The 25,309-nt window shown below is 36.0% G+C and overlaps 1 protein-coding gene across 50 annotated transcripts in view; it reads right to left on the bottom strand.

Annotated features, from left to right (window-relative positions):
* neo1a (neogenin 1a) overlaps positions 1-25,309 on the bottom strand; it is a 335,667-nt gene that overhangs the window by 32,004 nt on the left and 278,354 nt on the right. For all 50 annotated transcript variants that reach the window (NM_173218.2, NM_001328497.1, XM_021477387.3 and 47 more), the window contains exons 9-13: positions 24,060-24,214; positions 17,742-17,890; positions 15,721-15,859; positions 13,704-13,753; positions 5,419-5,563 (exon numbers count right to left, since the gene is read on the bottom strand). In NM_173218.2, coding sequence (NP_775325.2) covers positions 5,419-5,563; positions 13,704-13,753; positions 15,721-15,859; positions 17,742-17,890; positions 24,060-24,214 — 638 coding nt within the window. The remainder of the gene's footprint in view (positions 1-5,418; positions 5,564-13,703; positions 13,754-15,720; positions 15,860-17,741; positions 17,891-24,059; positions 24,215-25,309) is intronic.

Below are 25,309 nucleotides of genomic sequence, written 5' to 3'. Positions count from 1 at the left end.
ACCACATATTAGAAGTAGTTGCGTACACTTTTCTGCGTGTCCACAGATTTTTTTTTGCCATGCATAGGTCATAGACCTCTTTGTGACGCTGCTGTGAAATAGCTTCCGTCTTTTACCCGCACAGTCTGTTATTTCCAATATAGACGCGCTGCTCTGCATATTGAAAGCTATCAGTGCGCGTATTCCAGGCGCACGCAGTTGAAAACATCTCTTTTCAGACAAACTTTGAATGCAACTTTTCAGAATGCTGCATGGCTAGTCATGTAAACAGAGCTGACCGATCAGCTTCATACTTTGTATGGAATACACACATTTGGTAGACTACTGTAATTACTTCAGACAAACACAGGACACCCGGACACCCAGTGCTTTTAATTTTCTTCATGAATAAATCTTGTATCGGAGCTGCCGCAGTGTTTTTTTAGTTTGTCATCCTTTGAGAAAACAGTTGATGGTCGCTGAGCAACGACAACGGAGCGCTAGTGCAATGCGTGTTGAAAATGCTGATAGAAGCTACACACCTCGTTCTTTCCACACGCTTTAAGACGTAATATATGACGTTACATCATCCTTCCTAGTTCCAAAGTAATTCCACACCACAGATGTTGACTTTTTTCGGCACCAAATCATCATCATGCAGGCTATTAGTCATTACGCTCAATCTTGTGTTCTCGCGATTTGTTTAGGCTTGCTGCGTTATGATTGGTTCAAATAGCATACTTCGGGAAAATCAATTAATTTAAGATTTGCGCATGTCCAAATCGCAATTACGATATGACTTCAATTAATCGCACAGCCCTACTTTACGATATTATATTTATGCATATCCATTAGGTTAGTCAGCACTGAAGCCAAATCTAAAGCTAATCAAACAAAAAACTAAAAAAAGAATGAATATTGCATAGGAGGGCGAAAAATTTGGCCCTCAACTGCAAATATACTATGAACTGATTTGATGAATTGACACAAACTAGAGGGGAAATTGATTCTGTATATTTTTTCCATGAGACATCAGGAACATGTTTAGTTTCTCACAGATGTGGGAATGCCTGCTGTCTTTAAATCAGCCAGAGGTTGTAATTGCTTTAAAATGTTAATAAGCATCTGCTCAGTAAAGAGTGTTGAATGCAAAAGGCTACAGCCTTCTGGGAGAATGAGACTCGCGCCTTCACTTCAAGCCTTTGAACTAACAAACATCTCTTCATCTCTACTCAAGCGAAACAGAAAACAGCCATTTATGCTCTTTGAAGCCGACCACAGCATGACACAGTTGAAATCTACTTTGAGTTTAATTTAATGTTCACTTTTGTCTCATTAATAGATAGAGTTTGTCACTCCAGGCTCTATTTTAATAATTCTTTTTGCAGGATCATCCATTTTAGAGCATCTCCGGTGGTTATTTTACAGCACACTTAGTCTGGTTGATATTCCAGATGGAAAGCATTGGTGTAAATGAATAAAAACTTGCTCAACCAAAATGGGATACATTTATTATGATACATTTCATATATATAAAATTATTAGCCATCCTGAATTATTAGCTCCCCTTTATATTTTTTCCCCAATTTCAGTTTTTTTTTTCCCTCAACACATTTATAAACATAATAGTTTTAATAACTCATTTCTAATAACTGATTTATTTTATCTTCGCCATGATGACAGTAAACAATATTTGACTAGATATTTTTCAAGATACTACTATTCAGCTTAAAGTGACATATAGAGGCTTAGCAAGGTTAATTAGGTAACTTAGGGTACCATTGAATAATGATGGTTTGTTCTGTAGACTAACAGAAAAAATATACCTTAAAGGGGCTAATAACGTTGTCCTTAAAATTGTGTTTAAAAAAAAATTAAAACTGCATTTATTCTAGCATAAATAAAATAAATAAGACTGTATCCAGAAGAAAAAATATTATCAGACATACTGTGAAAATTTCCTTGCTCTGTTAAACATCATTTGGGAAATATTTAAAAAAAGTAAAAAAATTAAAAAGGGGGCTAATAATTCTGGCTTCAACTGAATATAAGCCAATTGCCTTAAAAGAAACAAGTTGATTTTATAAAAAATAATATAAGTAAGCCCATTGTAACTTGGAACTGTTAAGCTCACTTAATTTTTAGAATTATGCAAATTGTACTCACTTAAAAAAAAATAAAAGTAAACTAATCACTTTTTCTAATACACATTTATTATATTTGTTTTTTTCACAGCTTTTCTGTATCTAGCAAAATGACAGTAACTAAAATAAAGCTGCTCTTCCAGACTCTAGTATGTCTTTTAAACTCAATACTGGCTATAAGTGTAGATTTTATAAACTTAATGAAGCACCAAATTTGTAATAAACGCATTAATTATTTGAAAACAGAAGTGCTAAAATAGTCTGACACTGTAAAAAGGAATTGGTTGACTTTAAAAAGTGAGTACAATTTGCATAATAATAAAATTTTAACTTAACAGTTTCAAATTACAATGGATTTACTTGCACCATTTATGTAAAGTCAACATGTTGCTTTTAAGGCAATTGGTTTACTTGCTTTAACTAATCACTTTTTACAGTATATATATATATATATATATATATATATATATATATATATATATATATATATATATATATATATATATATATATATATTTTTTTTTTTTTTTAAACATATATATATTGCTTAAGGGGGCTAATTAAAAATAGTTTTTAAAAAAAAAAAAAACTTCTTTTATTCTAGCCGAAATAAAAGAAGACTTTCTCTAGAGGAAAAAAATATAATAGGAAATACTTTGAAAAATTCCTTTCTCTGTTAAACATCATTTGGGAAATATTTGAAAGAAAAAAAAAAATCACAGGAGGGCTGATCATTTTAACTTGAACTGTATATAAATGGCATTGTTATTATTTTTCAAATATTTACTAAGTGACATTTAACCATGGGCGCAAATCACAGGGGGGGGCAAGTCTTCCCACATCAGAGGGTTATCCCCTCCCCAAATTTAAAAAATAAATAAATAAATAATCGCACTCTCAATTATGAAAAATATATGTATACTTAAAATAATTGTGTACGTAGAACAAAAGCAATCACAAAAATGCATTTAGAAACAGTTGAGTTCCCCCTCCCCTTCCTCCTACTGCCTGCTTTCCCAGCTCATCTCACCTACTCTACACATAAAGTACGACTAGAGTCAGGAGTGCAGCTGCAGCTCAGTTAATGTTGAACTCCAGTAAGTAGGGAATTTTATTCAAAGTAAATAAAGCAATTCTCTTTAATGTAGTTGATGCAGACTAATTCATAAATTAGCTGCGGCAAAAATGCTAATTACCAATGTAATTTTTCATGAATCTGCTGTATTAGCGATTAAAATATGATCTATTTATTATTTATACATTATCTAGTTAAAATTAGTTTGTTTACAGGCGGTTTTTTTTTAATTTTCTTATTCCTCTTACATGTCACTGTAACCTTGTAATGCCTTTCACAATGGCAGTGCTTGTAATAAAGGTATACAGAACCTTTCTTTTATCACACACTGAACTGTTCACTTTTTATGTGTATCGTATATCTTGAGGACTTTATGTTTGCAGACTGTTAGCTATGTATATCTTCTGTTAAAGCCACAAAAGGGAAAGTAGTGTTGGGGATAGGGTTGTAACGGTATGAATTTTTCACGGTATGATAATCGTCTAAAACAATACCACGGTTTGACGGTTTCGCGGTATACGGTATGTTACAAAATAATAGAACAGTGAAGCAAATTTGACTTTTTCCAAATAATATATTTTCAGTTACTATAAACAACACTACTTACAATGAACAAATAAAAAAATAATAAAATAATAAATAATGTGTCAAAGTCCAAATAAAGTCCAAATAAACATGGTGCAAATCCTCAGTAAAAAATAGATATAAATATTTACTATACTATAAATAGTTACATAACGAAACTAGATTCAATATGGAACATCCTTAGGTTTTATGTGCCAGCATGGATATGGTTGTCTATCGATATGGATTTGGATATGGTTGTCTGCAATGCAGACAAACAGCCGCACCTTCATTTGCGTCTTTTGAAAACAGCAAGAGCAGCAGTTCATCTTTGCTGTGTCACTGTTTTGTCATGTTTCTGTGCTGCTGTGCATGCAAAAGTACTTAGTATGAGAATTATTTCATGCAAAACTTTTTTTTTTGCGTTTTATTTAGCCGCGCATAAATGTATGCCTTTCTCTCATTCCGTGTTGTTCAAAAAGCTTGGTCCACAATCAAAAGCGAAACCTATGCTTATTGGTTGTGATATAGCGAGTTTGAACCAATCTGGGCATGGAGGAGGGACAATGCATCAATGTATCATGTCTGATTTGTCCGGAGACACAGTGACGAGCGTTTCTTTGTCAAATCAGCGTTGTCAAATGTTGATGACGTAACCGCACTGATTCCGGAGCCTCTGAAAGTCCGCAAATGTTATGTGATACAGCACTGGAAAGCCGAGATTCTCTTCTTTATGCCAATCTTTGAATTGTATGAATCGGATCAGCGGATCAAAAGTTATTAAACATTTAAGAGCAATACTTATTTTTAGCCGCGGGCGGCTGTCTCGGTCTTTAAGGGTTAAAACCGTTGATATGCAATTGTTCATGGTATGATAATCGTGCACGTTCAAATCGTGGTAAACCGTCATACCGGTATATTGTTACAACCCTAGTTGGGGATATTTGTTTATATATTTTGTTTTGTTGTTGTTGATTGTTTGTCTTTTTTTTTTTGTGCAAATGTAAAAATAAAAATCCTTATAAATAAAGTATTAAAAAAAAAAAAAAAATTAGTTTGTTTACATTAGCTTGTTGCATAGTGCACTGCAACTAACACGCTAACATGTTTTATTTGTGACGACTTGGCATATTATTAACTTAACATTAACGGACACAATTAGCATATTGTTTAGCTGTGCATTTACCAAATGACCACTGTGCTATGACCGAAATGACCCCAGAGTGGTTTTTTTTGTAGATTACATCTTGATTCTGTTCTTAAGTGTCATAATTTTAAACATTTTTCTTAATTCCTTATTTTTATTATGAGAAGCATGTCAAATCAACTGAAATATCAAGTGAAAAAAGATTCATCTCTCACCAGCTCTCCTTGGCTATCTCTGACTGACCAACTGGCCCACCCACCCCCTTCCCTAAACAATACTAATGACAGAAGCTAAGTTTTTTTTCACTGTGTGGACATATCTATATACATAACATTTGACTGTATTGTTTGTGTCCCCATGAAAAATTGCTCATGATAAATGAAAATTTGTATCGTTTATTAAAGAAGTTGACAGGAGGGCTAATAGGATTGTCTTTAACTGCACAATCATTGGTGATATTGAAAGAACCTGTCAGCTCTTCTGAGACTGAGAGAGGGTGTCCATCTTACCATCTATGAGCTGATAAAGCTGTGATCCTGAAGTGATCTCCGCCACCTCGCTCTTCCTCGTACCCTTCCTGTAGCGGATCTTGTAGCCTGTGATCTCTCCGTTCTGGGCATCGGCTGGTGGAGGCTGCCATCTGATCATGAGGCTCTGCAAAGTGAAGACATTTCAGTATCCTACATATTGAAGTTCTTTTTAGAGCACAGGTCTCAAACTCCTGGAGGGCCGCAGCTCTGAACAGTTTTGCTTCAACCCTAATCAAACACAGCTGATGCGACTAATCAAGGTGTTCAAGACTGCCGCACACTAGCAGTCTTGAACATCTTGATCAGTTGGATCAGATGGGTTTACTTAGGGTTGGAGCAAAACTATGCAGAGCTGTGGCCCTCCAGGAATTGAGTCTGATACCTATGTTCTAGAAAAATAAATACACTTATGCCGAGTTCAGACTGCATGATTTTCAAAGTAGTCGTGTCACAGATGTTTTCACACTGCATGATTATCTGGGCTTGTGTTTCGTCGCTGCTTTGTTTACACTGCAAGGTGGATCGGCGACAGGGACTTTCACATTGCATGACTTTACTATAGGAAGAATCGCCGACAACTTCGTCCAAACTACGTCTCACAGCCAAAAACACGTAGTATATCTTTTGTTATTACCTACATAATGAGAAAGAAGCCTTTAATGGGGTAGAACATGTACATGTTTGCTCACCTGGGTTTAAAGGGAATTAGCAATTTCTCCTCAACGTTGATAATAAACTAATTTCTTTCTGTATGAACCGTCAAACAGACACAGTTGCTCCTGAGTCCTGTCAAACCTCCACTAGTTTTTCCTCCATTTCGTGGGTCCAACTAACCGAAAAAGAGCGCTTTTAACTTCTCCCCCAGCCTCCCGCTGGCCTGCAGCAGGTATACACACACGCACACACAAGTGAAAGCTGTTCTCTGGCTGTAGGCGATGGCTGATGTTATTTTCAGTCAAAACTCAATTCACACGGTATGATTTGAATCGCAGACAGCTCCAGATATTTAGCACGACAAATATCTCACAGGCATCAGCAACTCATCGGCGATTCTCTCAGATTGCGTCTTTGAAAGTTCATACTGTATGATTGTCACTCCTGTGCACGAGCAGCGATTTGCCTGTGATTTCAGGCATTTGTCGGCGATTTCTCAAAACCTGTCGACGAGCCAAAATCGGGGCTAAAATCATGCAGTCTAAACTAGGCATTAGTCTCATTCACTAATATCTGCATGCGTTTTTCATACTTGTATACACATTTGAAAACGTTCCACCTAATTGACACTTGCATACGCACATGGGTTTGTTCTGAAACTAGTTCTTCTGTCAGTGAATTAGGCGTGTTCTAAATGAGCGGCCACGTGCACAAGGTAAGTTATTTGCATAATACCCACCCAAACCACCTCCATATAAGGTCGTGTGGCATTTGTCCAGAGAAAGACAATTATGGAACCGAAACATAAAGATAAAGAATAAATAACAGTTAGAATATGAATAACTGTAAAGAAACTATGAATTGATTTCATTTACAGAAATGCTACTGAGCAATTCCAGCGTTATGGATGTGACGTTTGCAGTAAAAACTCAAAACATAAATTCGCGTAGAAAGTATATGCAGACATTATATTGAAACTTCTGTTTATATTTTGCAGAACAACTGACCACAGAGTTAAGGGACCAAAAAAGTGTTAATCTGAAACATATTTTATACTTTAAAGGGCACCTATGGTGAAAAATGTACTTTTCAAGCTGTTTGGGCAAACATATGTGTATATATAGTGTATAGACCACCATATTGGGGTGATATAAACACACCCAGTGCTTTTTTTTTTCAATTTAACAACATAAAAATGGTGGACCAATTAGAGCGGTTTTCAGACCGACCGCAACTTTACGTAGGAGTGCGGTCCCCCCGCCCACCGAATTGATTGACAGCTGCGCTCATTAACATGTTCCGGTAGTCACGTGTATATGTCAACAAGACCAGGCAGACATACGCAAAGCAACCGGGAATAAAAGGTCTGTTCTGTTCGCTAGGATCAGCAATCATCATCAAATGTGATTAAGAGTAAGTTTCACATGTTTAAAGTGTTTTAAAACAGAGTATGTGTGTAATTAATTACAGCGATTTACTTTAGCTTTACTTTATCAGCACAGGCGCGTGTCAGAACAATTATAAAAGAAGACGCTTCAATCCCGGTTTGTGGAAGTTAAACGATATTGTGTGTGACTCATCAATGCAACTTCACAATACTGATTAGTAAAGATTAGTTCTTACTGTAGTAATTCTCACAAACGCTACGTGAGACCTTCTTCCTTAAAGTCTGTCTGTTGTCTGACGCAGCCGATGGAGGAGATTAAAGCACGCGGGCAGTCATGTAGAAACAGTAGGCGGGCAGAACTCGCCTTAAAGGCTCAGTACAACAAAACCACTCCCTGCTGGAAATCAGTATAAAACAGCATCTTTTATAAGGTATAATGAAAAATCTGATGGGTGTTTTGAGCTGAAACTTTACATATACATTCTAGAGACGCAAAAGACTTATATTAAATCTGAAAAAAGGGGTAACCTAGGTGCCCTTTAAATGAGAAAAATAAACACGCGTAATGGATGTAACAAAAAAGTCTGCGAGTTTACAGTCTCCAACATACTTTGTAGAAATTCTGTGAATTAAACTGCACAACTCAAAAGAAATAATGATAATCGCAAATAGAAGAGTTGGCTCTTTATAGAACAAACATGATTGGTTTTATTTTATTTATTATTTTTACATTTATGAGGAAAAAGTGTCGTTATGGATGTAACATCTCTCCGTTACAAATGTGACAGATGTGAAATTGCCACTAGTGTGACTTTGGTAAATCAAATTTAATAGTTTGAAAACACTGACAGATGAATTTTTGAGTATTTCTAAAGCACTGTAAAATACTTGCACACACAAAAAACCCAGAAACGGTTTCTGTATTTTAGTGAAAAAATTATTTTTTTTTTTTTGTCAAGGTTGACATTTGCATGGAATTGCTCTACTATATTGCATAACACAAAAAATAATGAATAGCATTTGAATGTGAGATTTGACTGTCGGAGGTGGAGGCCTGGAAAATATATAAAAGATGAAACATTGTTACATTTATACAAATGTACCTCTAATTATACTGTATTATCCGCCTGATCTCACGAGAAAATTTAAGTATTTTACGTTTTGTCAGTTTAGTGGCTAATTCCTACGAATTCATATAAGTCATACCAATTTGTATGATTCTAAAAATGAGGCATGCCACCCCACCCCACCCCTAAATCCAACAGCCATTGGGTGATGAGCAAATTGTACAAATTAGATCGTACGAATTTATACGAATTAGCCACTAAATAAAAAAGTTACAAATTGCCGTGAGATTGTGTTATTTGTTTTAATCCACTTCCACCGGTTTGAAGTAATCTGCTACTATGCTGACACATAGGCTATTGTAGCCCCGCCCACTTTTGAAAAGCGCACATCTCTGTTGAAACTTCACATACACACTCTAGGGACATCAGAGACTTCTTTTACATCTTGTAAAAAGGGGGAGCAATTGGTCATCTTTCACTTTGTTTCATTATCAAACACACTGTATCAGAGGAGAATTAGTGCCGTCATTTATTCAGCACCTCCTCCTGGAGCCGACATACAAAGTCAGCAGAGTAACAAGCCTGAGTGCAGGAGTGAAACCCCAGTCACTGCCTCCCTCAGGCCTGCAATAAAGATCCTCCACATAAAGCATACAGGGGTCTATCAGTCCTGCAGAGGGCATTGGGCGAGCAGCGGCGTCTGGGCCACAGCGAGCCCATGAATAATAGATAAAGCTGAGCGGTGTAGGGGAGAAGGATGGATGGAGGCGGTTTGCTGCGGGGCCTGCCATGCACACTGGGATAATGAAGGCAGAGAGAGGGGCCGCCCAGCGTGGGTGGGGAATTAATTAACAGTATCCACAGTTGCGGTGTTGGTGGGTCGCGAGGGAATAAACCCCAAATTAAATCCGCGCAATTACTGTATTTCGTTTTCCGAGCGATTCCGGTTTACCTCGCTAACTACTGCATGTGTTGTTTAGGCAAACAAACTTGTTTTAATTGACTTATGGGTCACATGGGTGGTGCCTCGTATAAGTCACTGTGTTCATTATACGCACCCTGATTGAATTTGCCCGTCTGCTGCGTCGCACCCCAGGGCTGCGCGAGGGGGCCGACGCAGACCACGGGAGTCCACTAATTAAGCATCTTCTCATGCAACACAACCGAACCAGAGGAAGAAGAAAGCGTCTGTCTGGGACGTGAAGCCGTCATTATTATTCAGTGCTAATTACTGAGCCATAAAACCTATTACAGGCCTGAAAGTGTGTGTGTGTGTGTGTGTGTGTGTGGAGCCATAATGCAAATAGACTGCAAAACTGCTGTGAGCTGTTTGTCTTCTGGGATTGACATTTATTGTTTTTGCATGTCGGCCCACTGTGGCTAGTGGTTGCCCAGAGTTGAGCAAGTTTCCACAGCATTTTCACTGGCCACAATTCTGGTAAATTCATTCATTCAATTTCTTTCGGATTAGTCGTTTATTTATCAGTGGTCACCACAGTGGAACGAACCGTCAACTATTCTGGCATATGTTTTACACAGCCGATGTCCTTCCAGCCAGAACCAAGCACTTGGAAACACCCATACACACTGACTCACACATATGCACTATGGCCAATTAAGTTTATTCAATTCACCTATAGCGCATGTCTTTGGCATGTGCGGGGAAACCAGAGCACCTGGAGGGAACCCACTTTAACATGGTGAGAACATGCAAACTCCACACAGAAATGCCAACTTGCCCAGCCGGAACTCGGTCCAGCAACCTTCTTGGTGTGAAGCAACAGTGCTAACCACTGAGCCATCGTGCCACCATTCTGGTAAACGTATCAATCAATTATTTTGAATGGATCAGTTATGTCTATATAGATTAAAAACATGTGATTCATGGAAGGCTTTCCTTTAAGCATGAAATCACAAACAAAAAAAACAAGAAACCCCTGAGACTGTGTAACTCGCATGACTAGTCACAGCAATAAAGCGCAGTTCACAAAGATGGTGTGGATCCGCATGTCTGAATCCCCCCATTACTGGAAGCGATGTGTACAAAATGACTTTTGTTGTACATTTTACTATTTAATATATGATATATTCCCCATATGTGTATACAGTGCATCCGGAAAGTATTCATAGCGCTTCACTTTTTCCACATTTTTTATGTTACAGCTTTATTTCAAAATGGATTAAATTTATTTATTTCCTCAAAATTCTACACACAATACCCCATAATGACAATGTAAAAAAAATGTTTTTTTTTTAAATTGTTGTAAATTGATTAAAATTAAAAAACCATAAAAATTCACATGTAGATCAGTATTCAAAGCCTTTCTCAATACTTTGTCAGCAATTTTAGCCTCAAGTCTTTTTGAATATAATGCCACAAGCTTGGCACGCCTGCCTTTGGGAATTTTTGCCCATTCCTCTTTGCAGTACCTCTCAAGCTTAATCAGGTTGGATGGGAAGCAACGGTGTACAGCCATTTTCAGATCTCTCCAGAGATGTTCAATAGGATTTAGGTCTGGACTCTGGCTGGGCCACTCAAAGACATTCACCGAGTTGTTGTGAAGCCATTCCATTGATATTTTGGCAGTGTGCATAGGGTCATTATCCCGCTGGAAGATGAACCATCGCCCAAGTCTGAGGTCAAGAGCACTCTGAAGCAGGCTTTTATTCAGGATGTCTCTGTACATTGCTGCATTTATCTTACCCTCTATCCTGACTAGTCTTCCAGTTCCTGCTGCTGAAAAACATCCCCTCAGCATAATGCTGCCACCACCATGCTTCACTGTAGGGATGATATTAGCCTGGTTATGAGCAGTGCCTGGTTTTCCCTGTAACGCCAGGCATTCACTCTAAAGAGTTCAATTTTAGTCTCATCAGACCAGAGAATTTTGCCTCTTATGGTCTGAGAGTCCTTCAGATGCCTTTTGGCACATTCCAGGCAGGGAGTGGCTTCCGTCTGGCCACTCTACCATACAGGCCTGATTGGTGGATTGCTGCACAGATGGTTGTCCTTCTGTAAGCTTCTCCTCTCTCCACAGAAGAACTCTGGAGCTCAAACAGAGTGACCATCAGGTTAATGATCACTTTCCTAAGGCCCCTTTTCTCCGATCACTCAGCTTAGATGTCCGGCCAGCTCTAGAAAGAGTCCTGGTGGTTGCAAACATCTTCCACTTACGGATGATGGAGGCCACTGTGCTCATTGGAACTTTCAGAGCAGCAGAAAAGTTTCTGCATCCTTCCCCAGCCTTGTGCCTCGAGACAATCCTGTCTCGGAGGTCTACAGACAATTCCTTTGTCTTCATGCTTGGTTTGTGCTTTGACATGCACTGTCAACCCTGGGACCTTATATAGACAGGTGTATGCCTTTTCAAACCATGTCCAATCGACTGAATTTACCACAGGTAAACTCCAATTAAGCTGCTGAAACATCCCAAGAATGATCAGTGGAAGCAGAATGTACCTAAGCTTTATTTAGAGCTTCACACCAAAGGCTGTGGATCCTTATGTATTTTTCAGGTTTTTTGTTTTTAATAAATTTGCAACAATTAAAAAAAATTTTTTCACATTGTCATTATGGGGTATTGTGTGTAGATAGTAAGGAGGAAATATTTACATTTAATCCATTTTGGAATAAGGCTGTAATATAAATAAAAATGTGGAAAAAAAGTGAAGCACTATCAATACTTTCCAAATGCACTGTGTATGTGTGTATGATATATATACTGTGTGTGTGTGTGTGTGTGTGTGTGTATATATATATGTATATAACATGTATTTAATGTTAAAATAACACTTGATGCATTTACATGGAGCATTTGAATTAGTTTAAAAGACCAATATGAATAAAAATGTTCCATATAAACATTTCAATTGGAATAAAAATTCCTGTACTAAATGACTATTGCTATTAGTTTGAGAGTGGTGGAATAAACCATTGAACCCACTTTATCAAGATTTGTCATACCAATGTATTCTGCACAGCCCGAAAAAGCATCTCTGTCTGCATGTACAAATATCAAACATGTTTGTGGTGATACATACATACACACACATATATATATATATATATATATATATATATATATATATATATATATATATATATATATGGGGAAAATATCATATATTAAATAAGAAAAATGTCAAAATGTCAAAGAAAAGTCATTTTGTACAAATCTCTGCCAGTTTTAGAGGGATTCAGTACTGCAGATCCACAGCATCTTTGTGAACTGTGCTCTGTGCTCTACTGCTGTGACTAGCCATACGAGTTAAACATTCTCAGCGGTTTCTTATTTGTGATTTCATGTCTAAAGGAAAGGCATGATTCACATGCTTTAAAATATATTAACAATAACTGATACATTCAAAAGAATTGATTGATACAATTAACGGAACGGCAGAACGATGGTTCAGTGGTTAGCACTGTTGCCTCACAACAAAAAGGCCCACAGTCCAAATACATGCGGTATAGGTGAATTAAATAAACTAAATTGGCCTTAGTGTATGTGTATGAATGTGAGAGTTTATGGGTGTTTCCCAGTGATGGGTTGCAGCTGGATGGGCATCCATTGTGTAAAACTTATGCTGTATAAGTTGGTGATTTATTCTGCTGTGTCGACCCCTAATGAATAAAGGGACTAAGCCGAAAGAAAATGAATGAATGAATGAATGAATGAAGTGCACAAATAAATCCCTCTTAAGGACAAAGCCTAATTTATTCCATAAATAAACAATAAAAAACAGCAAACAGCTTTAATTTCACTGTGACTTTATGGCTAAAACTCACTGCTTTGTTCCACGTCTAAGGATGTGCGACAGCAAAAGTCACGCGTGTTAAAGCAAACCCCATGAAATAAGAGCTAAATGCAATATCACAACCCGAGACACTTGTCTGTATATGACTAGAAGCACAAGCAGGCTCATGAATAAAAACAAGAGGAGGAAGACTCTTATTCCCCGGCAGCAAGACAAATAGAAATTGCATGTTGAGAGAGAGGGGGAGGTGAGCAGAGAGGAAGAAGGAACGAGGATGTAAAGCTTTGTGACAGCGCACAGATGTCCTGCTCCTTGCAGTTAAATCACAGCAACAGATGAGCATCTTCATCAGGACTACAGTACAGCTGCTGACACACTGAAGCCATGAACTGAAGTCTTACCTTGGAGTTCAGCACTTCCACCGTCATGTTCTGCGGAGGAGAGCTGGGGACTGAGCACACAGACAAGAGAATTAGTTTTGGTTTTGTTTTACCCCAAAAGTATATTATAAATTGACTTCAGCAGTGTGTAAAAATCTTGATGGTTCTTTGGGTTTCGGCTATAAAATCTGATTTTAATTTTGATTTTTCTATTGGCTTCAGATCAGGTGATTGGTTGGGCCATTCTAAAGCTTGCTTTCTTTGATCTGAAAGCATCTGAGAGTTTCCTTGGCTGTGTTTTGGATCATTGTCTTGCTGAAATGTCCACCCTGGTTTTATCTTCATCCTCCTGCTGATGTAAAGGTTGGACTGAAGCAGTAAATATTAATTTGCAATGAGGAAAGGCAGAGGGTTGCTGACAAACTACTTAGAGATTTCAGCTGCTGTCTGGGCTTTCACAGCCTTTCTACACCTTCATTTCTTCATGTATTCAAAACTTTTTCCCCTGCATCATTTAATTTTATTATGCATAACTTAATTTGTAAACTAATTAGACTTGTTTTCATTGCATATATGGATTTCTTTGGTTGTTACGCACAATGCGGGGAAAGGCAACTTTAGAAATATGTTTTCTGAGAAAAATGGTGACGTGTTTTTTCCCGCTGAATCTCTGTCCCAAACTTTAAGATGAATTTCTTTGGTGGCAGGGGCTATTTCCAATTGTAAATCTTAGATAAAAACTCTCTATTACTTTTATGATATGCTCGCTATGTACTGTAAGATGTCATTGAGAGCGTTGAAAGGCACCTATAAATAAAAGGTATTATTATTATGACTGACTTTTATTTAAATTATAGGGGGGGATACAAACTTATTTTGAAAAATTAGGAATCAAACAAATGTTTATGAAGGAGAAAAAAGAATTAGTTACCAATATATAACTACTAATAAATACTAAATAAATAGGGCGATGCAGTGGCGCAGTAGGTAGTGCTGTCGCCTCACAGCAAGAAGGTCCCAGGTTCGATCCTCGGCTCAGTTGGTGTTTCTGTGTGGAGTTTGCATGTGCTCCCTGCGTTCGCGTGGGTTTCCTCCAGGTGCTCCGGTTTCCCCCACAGTCCAAAGGCATGCGGTACAGGTGAATTGGCTAAGCTAAATTGTCCGTAGTGTATGAGTGTATTTGTGAATGTGTGTGTATGTTTCCCAGAGATGGGTTGCGGCTGTAAGGGCATCCGCTGCGTAAAAATGTGCTGGATAAGTTGGCGGTTCATTCCGCTGTGGCGACCCCGAATTAAAAAAGGGACTAAGCCGATAAGAAAATGAATGAATGTACTAAATAAATAAATCCTAATTTAAATTTTAGTCATTCGTGGTATTTTCAAGACTAAATATTTTTTATATTTAATTTATTTGCTCATAAATATATCTATTGCCTGTTTATTTAAGTGTTTTTTTAATTGCTTATAAAATAGGGTTAGTTATATTGTAAATAATATCACAACACTCAACAACAATATCATATATTGTATATTTTCACGCACTATCGTGCAGCCCTAGTAATGACCAATACATGTTATATATTTATGCTACCTTTTTCATATCCAGCCAATTTTGGGAAAAAATTGAAAGCTGTAAGAATCATGGCCTAGGAGGACTTCGGTATTAATTTTACAGTGGACATAAAACTTTAACAGATGGCTAGAAGCTCACTAGTCCCTGGCTGAAAGAACAGTAATAACTACAAAATACAGTTTCATGAGGGGCCACAAATCTTAATGCCAAATCATTTTTTAGTTTTCAATTTACTTCTGACAGGTGTAAAAATAAAGTGAATTTTGGACCCTGGTGTTATTGACTCTGTTGATGTAAGTACAACAGGGTTATAGATGATAGCTGCTTTATTGTTGGCATTGTTTATTGTTCTCTGTGAAGCTCTTATTAAGATCACTCTGGAAAAACAACAACTGCAGGGGGTTTTGGGCAGAATGGAGGAATCTGAGAAGAAGGATAAAAAGCAGAAACACGGGATGTGCTGTACCATCAGAGTATGTGCGCACTGATATGTCCTCAGTGGAGACTCCCGGTCCATGTTTGTTATAGGCCACCAGTCTGAAACTGTACTCCGTGAACTTCTTCAGGCCAGTCATGGTGTAGGACAATGTGTTTACATCCAGATCCTGATCGAAAGATGATGGATATTAGACATAGACATAGTGGTGCAATGAATCATAAGTCTTATGGTTTAGGTGACATTAGGCTTGGATCAAACCATATTTTAAATCAGCAAAAAGGGGAGGAGACTAACGATATTTGCTTTCCTCTTATTACAAAAATAATACCGCAAGAAACTTTTGAGGCTTTTTTAGTCAAGAATGTAGTTGTTTAGATCGCAACTATGCAGATTATTTGTAAGAATAGTGCCTATTTTAAAATATTTACAATTTCTGAGAGAGCTCGTTGGCGGCCATTAGCCTGCATAAAGTTGACCAAAGACGGTTGACGTTTTCTATCTACAAGACTGCAACAGAACCGCATAATAAGTCTTACGCTTAGAAGATATAACAGTCTGATTTCTAACTATAGCAGATCAAATCAATAATAAACTGGTAAGCATACCTGCCAACACTTCCGTTTTTCAGGGAAGTATCCCGTATTTCAGACCATTCTCCCACAACCATCCTGTTTTTGTTTCTTCCTTAAAAACTCCCATTTCATGTCACGTTCAGCCTTATAATCTAAGTTAGCAAAATTAGCAAGAGAATCATTCATACACTAGCTCTAAAGTGACGTTGGTGAATTAGTAACGACTTCTGCTGTTTCGACGTGAGATGCAGATGTGAATGAATGGCGGAAGAAAGTAGTTCCTAATAAAAAGGGGTTTTTAGACTCTTCGTGTTTGTTTTTCCAATTTACATACACGATTGTGCCGTTGAACTGTTGTATAAACGCAATATCACACTTGTAGCAGCGCGATATAGCTGTATATCTCCACCTACGGCCTCGTGTCAACGCACGCCTCCCACCAGTGCTGATATACAGCCTTATTGCACTGCTACTTGTTTGATATTGCTCACATGTTTCTTGCGGTTTTATATATATATATATATATATATATATATATATATATATATATATATATATATATATATATATATATATATATATATATATATATATATATATAACCGCAAGAAGCATGTGAGCAATATCAAACATATATACATATAATAAAAAAGGAAAATTATCAATATTGTGAAAAAATCTTCCCTAATGTTGCTGATAATGCCAAATGTATAACAACACAACAACAACACAATTTTTGTCTCATATTCAATTAAAAATTCGATAATTCACCCAAAAAAACGTTTAGTTACTAATACAGTAAACATTTTTCTATGGATGGTTGTCGCCACCTACTGTTTATACAATGTAACTGCTACAACTTTCATTTTGAGCATTAAGTTGCATCAAAATGTGAATTTAATCTTTGACATAAACATCAGTGTTTAACTCTGAACTGTAAACTATATATAGAAGAAGTCAAAATAATTAGTCCTCCTGAATTATTACCCTCCCAGTATATTTTTTCATTCAATTTCTGTTTAAAAGAAAAAGAACAGTTTTTTTCAATACATTTCTAAACCTAATAGTTTTAATAACAAATTTCTAATAACTGATTTCTTTATTTTCTGTGCCATGACAGTACATAATACTTTAATAAATATTTTTTTAGGAAACTTCTATACAGCTTAATTACTTAGCTAAACTAGGTAAATTAAGCAAATTAGGGTAATGAGGATATCACTGTATAACGATGGTTTATTCTTTAGCCAGCTGAAAAAATAACTTAAGAAGGCTAAAAATATTGACCTTAAAATGGCTTTAAAAAAATTACAATTTATTCGTTTTGCTAGCATAAAAATACAAAAAACATGACTTCCACTGCATCAACATTTGCCAGCAGTAATGCAACTGAAGCTCAGGATACAAAGCTGCTCTGTGAACATTTCACATGCATTATCAAACATCACAACACATTTGATATGATATTAGTTGTACCTGTTCACTGTCCATGCCCTTCTCCATGTAGTAGATCTTGTAGTTCTGGATCTCACCATTGCCTATAAGAGGCACATCCCAGCTGAGACTGACAGTGCTGGGGGACATGACCACTGCATGCAGGTTTGGAGCCGGACCAGGTACCTGGACTATTACACAGGAACAACAAAAATGAGTAAAACAAGATTATGAAAGTACTGTATTATATGATATGCTATAATAATAGCTATAATATTTTATTATAATATGAATAAAATTGTATTATATTTATTATTTTACTTTAATTCAAAATAAAATAAAATTTAATTAAATTTGGGTTATGTTTTATTACAAAAAATCTTTGTCTTCGCTGATTCGTTGACTTAGGGATTTTTTTGTATAAATAGTTGTTTATAAAACCCAATTATTAAAGCAACATTATTAAATTTATTTTTTTCATTTATTTATTAATTTATTTATATTTTGCCTGAGATTTTATTGCAACCACTATTACAATATTTTATTATTATGTTTATTATTTAAATGTATTTTTTTATTTCTTTGCAAAAAAAAAATGATTAAAAGCATATTTATTTAATTTTATTTTTTATTCTTTTAAATATTTTTTTATTATACAATATATATATACATACATACATACATACATACATACATACAAACATATATACATATATACATATACATACATACATACATACATACATACATATATACATATACATACATACATACATACAAACATACAAACATACATACATACAAACATACATACAAACATACATACATACATATATACATATATACATATACATACATACATACATACAAACATACATACATACATACATACATACATACATACATACATACATACATACAAACATACATACATACATACATACATACATACATACATACATACATACATACATACATATATATATACATACATACATACATACATACATAAATACAAACATACATACATACAAACATACATATATACATACATACATACATATATACATACATAAATATATATCTGCTCTGGGCGATTGCCCATATTGGCCATGCCAAAATCTGCTACTGATTTTATTTGACAAGTTTTGCCTCGGCTTGGTTAGCACTGTTGCCTTACAGCATGAAAGTTGCTGGTTCGAGTCCCGGCTGCACCAGTTGGCAATTCTGTGTGGATTCTGCATGTTCTCCCCGTGTTGGCGTGGGTTTTCTCCGGGTGCTCCGGTTTCCACCACAGTCCAAAGACATGCCCTATAGGTTAATTGAATAAACTAATTTGGCTGTAGTGAATTAATGTGTGTGAATGTGAATGAGTATGGGTGTTCCCCAGTACTGGGTTGCAGCTGAAAGGGCATTTGCAGCGTAAAACAAATGCTGGAATAGTTGTCGGATCATTCTGCTGTGGTGACCACTAAAGCACTAAGCTGAAGGAAAAAGAATGAATGTCTGGTACATGCACCGATGCTTTGGCAGTATTGTTTGCAACACAGTCACGGCAGTGAAGCACTTTGAAACTGATTGAGTAGCGAGTGTTTTCTCTTCTGTGCTCAGCATATGACAGTGTCATGTGTCTACAAACACCTCTAGCAGAGAGCAGACTTACACACGCCAGCTCGGCCTGCAGGATTGACGTGATTTCATTTGCTCAGCAGAGCGGAGAGAATGGAAATGAGATTCTATGTTGCTTAACTTTTGTTTACTTGCTAGGGTCATGAATCATTACATTCAATTACAGGCTTCGATGAGTGTCCGTTAAATCTGTTGCTTCCAACACGCTCGCAACTGACATGCCTTCAGGCTTTCATCATGCACAATCATCTCTACATTACATGACATATAATAGAATTTGAATAGCACTGACTTGGACAACTGGGCAATTTTAAGTAAGTTGGCAAGTAGTCATTTAGAAGACACTTTAATTCAGTAAGCTAATAATATGAACAATAACACTGGAGTTTCCTAGCATTAAATAGTATTTCCTTCAACAAAACAAAACAAAAACCATGTGAATACTACTAAAATATGTATATGCATATCGTGACATAGACATGCATATCATGTGCGCACAATGTATGTATTGCGGCATATACATATTGTGTGTGCACGACATATGTATCGCTTTCCCACAACATAGTATTGCGTTCGCATGACATACATAGTGACAGACATGCATATCATGTACCCATGACATATGTATTGAGGCATAGACATACATATCATGTGCGCGCAACATATGTTTTGTGACATAGATATACATATTGTGTGCACAACATATGAGTCTTTCGCAAAACATAGAGCAGCGTTCACATGACATACATATCATGTGCACATGACATACATATCATGACATAGACATACATATCATGTGCGCAAGACATGCATTGTGGGGTGGAAGGGGGGATTCTTCAAAAGGAAGATGGCTGTCATATAGAAGTGGTGTAGGAATCGTCTGATTAGTAAATCATAAAGCAATCGTAAGCACATTATCATCTCGAAATTACTTTATAAATAAACTTCACTAATGTTAAATAATTACTTTGACATTTAAATATGATGTTCAGCTTTAATAACTAAATTCTTAGGATGCTTAGCGATACTCGGTGTACAACAAGCAGAGATGTATAAAGTACTAGAGAGCCAGACTTAAGGAAAAGTACAGGTGCTCTATCAAAAAAGTGACTTGAGCAGAAGTTGAAGTGCTCTTCAAGTATTGTGTAATGTAGGTATTAAAGAAAGCAGTCAAAAGATATCATATTGTTTTGTTTATTTTAAATATCGTATTTTGGGGCAGGTGATTTAGCAGAACGAAAAGAATCATGGATTACGATTTTTCTATAAACTAGGATAACGTTTTTCCACAGATCTGACAGATTATAACAGCTTTAACACACACCTTTTAAAGTTGTGTATCACAAAAACACTCAGTAATCCACCCAAAACGCTGTTGAAACCTATTTTCGCATCGCTAATTACATATTGTAAACGCTGTATGGAAGTTCTAAACATTCTAATGGAAGACGATGGTCGCTATGGCGCCCTCCATGCAGCAGCCAAGAAAAAGGTCTATGATTGTAACGAGTAGGGGTGTGAATCTACACTGGTTTCACGGTTTGGTTCGGTTACGATTATCATGCCATCGATTCGGTTTATTACGATATCTCAGTGCATTGACGATGCTTTCCATACATAATTAGATTTTTTCAGATTTTAGATAATTTAGATTTTATTAAAATCTATAAATATATTTCTATATTATTTGCAATACGATTTTCTTCTTTAATACAGCAGTAAGACATATGAACTATACCTTTAATTTGACCTGCTCAAAGAAAACACTCTTTCTGAATGTATCAAACAAAACTCTAATACATGCACAGAAGACATCATGAGCATTTATTGCAAATAAACTAATGTAAATATTATCACGCTTGCTTGTTGAGCGCTGACAGGCGAGGTCTTACACCCCTATGACTGGTCAATGTCTTCACCTGCTCAACAGAAAGGGCTGCAATTGGCTTTAGAAATGAAAGCGCTGTTCACCGATGGTGCGAAGAACATGCGTGGTTACAGTCTATATGCGCTTTATATGCGGTTATCACAGGTAATCCATAACAGACACTGTCAAAAAAAACTGCACCCTAGGCACGCTTGTGTCTGGATCCACAAGTATCGCTTTAACAGCCAAGAGGAGAGGAAAAGTTACCTCACAAACAGGCCAGCGGTTCAAATGTCCAAAGTGACAGAGACCAAGGAAAAGACGGAGCTTTACAGCATTTCTACATAGTAGTGAAAACGCAGCTCGTGTGCTGTGAAAGACTGTCCAGCAACCTCACAAGCAGTTGAATTGTGCACAATTATCTATCCCTTTTAAGTAGTAAGAGCGTTATTTGCTCGCCTTTGCCTCCTTCACCATAGTATTCTACTCCGAGATCGCACATAGGAGATAAATGACGTCAGTACGTAATAACCTGTTATGATCTACTACTGAACCGATATCAATAAATTTGACAAGTAACAAATAATGATGCAGCACATAATAAAAAAAGTAAAAGTATTAAATTCATCGAAAATATGTACAATAGTAAAAGTGGAAGTAGGAGAAAAAAACAATACTCCAGTAGAGAACAGATACAGAACAGATACAGCCTTTTAGTACAAGTACAGTAGTGAAGTAGTTCTACTTCGTTACTATACATCTCTGACAACAAGAAACTCCAGTAAACAGTTTGTTTTGCTTAAATCCAAGTTGCCAGCCGCTAAGGGGAAAAGACAGAAAAATGTCCTTTCTGAAGCATGATAATCTCGGATGCCTACAGTACATACACGTCATGACAAGAGTAGCATGAATGGATTTTGAGTTTAAATAGAGTACATCCTCTGAGCCACTTCACCACACATCTGCAACAACGCTTTATCAACGCTCATCCAGTAACGCTCACACTGATCCATCCTCCGCGTTCAGGCTTAAGCATAAACTGCATTCAACATCTTCATGAGTCATTGGGCAAACTTTGATCACGCGTCTCTGGCATCTTAAACGGCTGACGGAGAAATCGCTTTATCTCAGTTCCACAGACATCCATTCAATCCAACATCAACACTGCTTTTGATACCCATGTTTTACAGCTTGGGACGGGGAGCGCCTACACCGGATTAAGCGTGTATGACTTGTGCTCAGATTCATTCATAATGTTCTCAGTTATATTTATATATATGTGTGTGAGGCTGATCTCCACACAGCAGGAGTCCCGAGAGTGCCAGGATCCCGCTAACACACATTATAAAGTGCTTATAGCCATCAGAGCCAAGGACACGCAGAGGAGCCGGTCTGACCCAGAAACAGTTTGCGTCTGGGATGATCATGTTTCACGTTGATGGAGTCGGGCCATACACCTTCAGAGACGCGTTTGCTTTAAAAGCCAGCAGGTGTTTACTTGTGCTCCCTCCCCTACAGTATATAATAAGATTTTAAACTGACATTGAGGCATCGGAGGAGTTTGAGAGACGAAAACCTCCAGAGGAAATGTTCACAGAGTAATCTCTTAGGCCCAAAACGCACTCTTGACAAGTGTGTGAGTGTATTTCATGCCTTGTTGCCTTCTGGAACGTTGTCGGAGTGTAATTTGAAATGCAACTGTGTCAGTAAACATCAGATTTTAAATACTTCATAAATCTCATCCGAACGCATCTCCAGTTGAGGCCTGTTTACTTTAAGAACGATAACTATAATGATAACTATATTAGGGTGAGGGGTGTAAATTTATGCCCAGACATAATTCTATTTTATACCCCTACCCCTTCATCTTGCCATTGGCCCTGTGTAGGGCTATGGACATAGGCGGAGGGTGAACAAACTCCAGGGTAAGGCTAATATACGCGCTGTCGTTTAATGCGCTTTAAAAAAAATTTGCGACCGACAAAGAGGTTTCAACAAAAGCACCGTCTATCAACAAACATGTATTATACATGTATTAAATATTCAACATGCACATTAAATTATTTTATTAAAACTAACTCACTGACCTACACTGCTGGTCAAAAGTTGGGGGTCAGTTTATTTTTTTTTTTATATTAATTTTATTTAAAAATTTTATTAAAATTATTCTGTCCATCAAGGCTGTATTTATTAAATATATATATATATATATATATATATATATATATATATATATATATATATATATATATATATATATATATATATATATATATATATATATATATATTTTAATTTTTTCATATTTATTAAATATTTATTTATTACTGTATGTAGTTACAAATGAAAATATTACTACTTGTTGCTTTTATTACTATTACCATTAATGATAATAATAACAACAACAACAACAACAACAACAATAATAATAATAATAATTAATATTAGAGTGATTTCTGAAGTATCATGTGACTGAAGACTGGAGTAATGAAGCTGATTCATCTTCAAAATCACTGGAATAAATGATTAAATTAAATTATAAACTACTTGAGCAGTTATTTTATAGTGCAATATTATATTATATTATATTATATTATATTATATTATATTATATTATATTATATTATATTATATTATGTTATGTTATGTTATATTATATTATATTATATTATATCATATTATATATATTATATTATATTATATTATATTATATTATATTATATTATATTATATTATATTATATTATATTATATTATATTATATTATATTATCCTAACCATTTGCTAACATTTAAGCTAACTTTTTTCATCAGCCAATCAAAAAACAGGTACAATATGTAGATGTTTTAGAAATAGAAGTCTTACCTTCGGGCTGAGTTTCGACCTTTAGAGGCACTGAACTCTCTCCAGGGCCGTTTTTGTTGTGCGCCACCACACGGAAGGCATACTTGGTGTCTGGCATGAGGTTCTGAATGGTGACTTGCATTTCTCCTGGACGACTGGTGTTTACGATCCTCTCCCTGTACAGGATGAGCGCAACAAACATGATATGAGAATGAAACAGGAGATCACTGCTGAATCCTTGATTTTTTCTCCAGTCAATAACAATTCATAGCGAATAGGGTTATTAATATCATACAGAATGGCATTATAAATATTAATAAGAGCAGCGTGTGCATAGAATCATCAAGCAGCAATGAAAAAAAGGCTTCTTGGAGGAAGAATTTCCCAAAAAGAATTCATCACATAGTTATGTAAAACTGCATTTATTATGTATTAATTATTCTATTTTATGGTTGTTTTTCGTTATTTTTTTATATATAATATTACATTTAATTACTTGAATGCAATTTAAGCCTCCACATAAAATGTAAATATATTTAAATGACAGATAAGGCACAAAATGTGCTTTATCATAGTATGTTAAGTTTATATAAAGTGTTCGGCATAATTGAGCACACCCCATTTTGAAAATAAATATTTTTATTTATTTCTCAGTAAATATAGACAATATATTTTGGTGCATTTAAACAAAACAGATTTATTAAACATTTATTAAAATGATATTTTAGTCACTGAACATATTTAGAAATTGAAAGGTAATACAATTAAATTCAAACCAAATATTGCAAAAACAACTTACATTTTTTTTGCTTCTTTTGATTTTTCCTTATTTTTTAAATTATATTTAATATTTTTCTATGAGGCGACACAGTGGCGCAGTAGGTAGTGCTGTCGTATCACAGCAAGAAGGTTGCTGGGTTGCTAGTTCGAGCCTTGGCAGGGTCAGTTGGCGTTTCTGTGTGGAGTTTGCATGTTCTCCCTGTGTTCGCTTGGGTCTCCTCTGGGTTCTCCGGTTTCCCCCACAGTCCAAAGACATGTGGTACAGTTGAATTAAGTAAGTTAAATCTCCAGATTTGGCTTCAGTACTGACTAATCTAACGTATATGTGTAAATACAATATTGTATAGCTTCCTATTAAAAATATCAATTTAAAAGAGAGATTTTTGAGATGTGTACTTACTGTATATATGCTGAGCACTGTATTCCTCATAATATCAAAATATTTATTAAAATAAAAGTCTAAAATATCACATTTTTCCTTAATAGTGATT

This window comes from Danio rerio, chromosome 7 (genome assembly GCF_049306965.1).
Source record: "Danio rerio strain Tuebingen ecotype United States chromosome 7, GRCz12tu, whole genome shotgun sequence".
In the NCBI taxonomy this organism is placed as follows: Eukaryota; Metazoa; Chordata; class Actinopteri; order Cypriniformes; family Danionidae; genus Danio; species Danio rerio.
The sequence above is the reverse complement of the archived record's forward strand: the minus strand, read 5'-3'. Positions and strand labels throughout refer to the sequence as shown.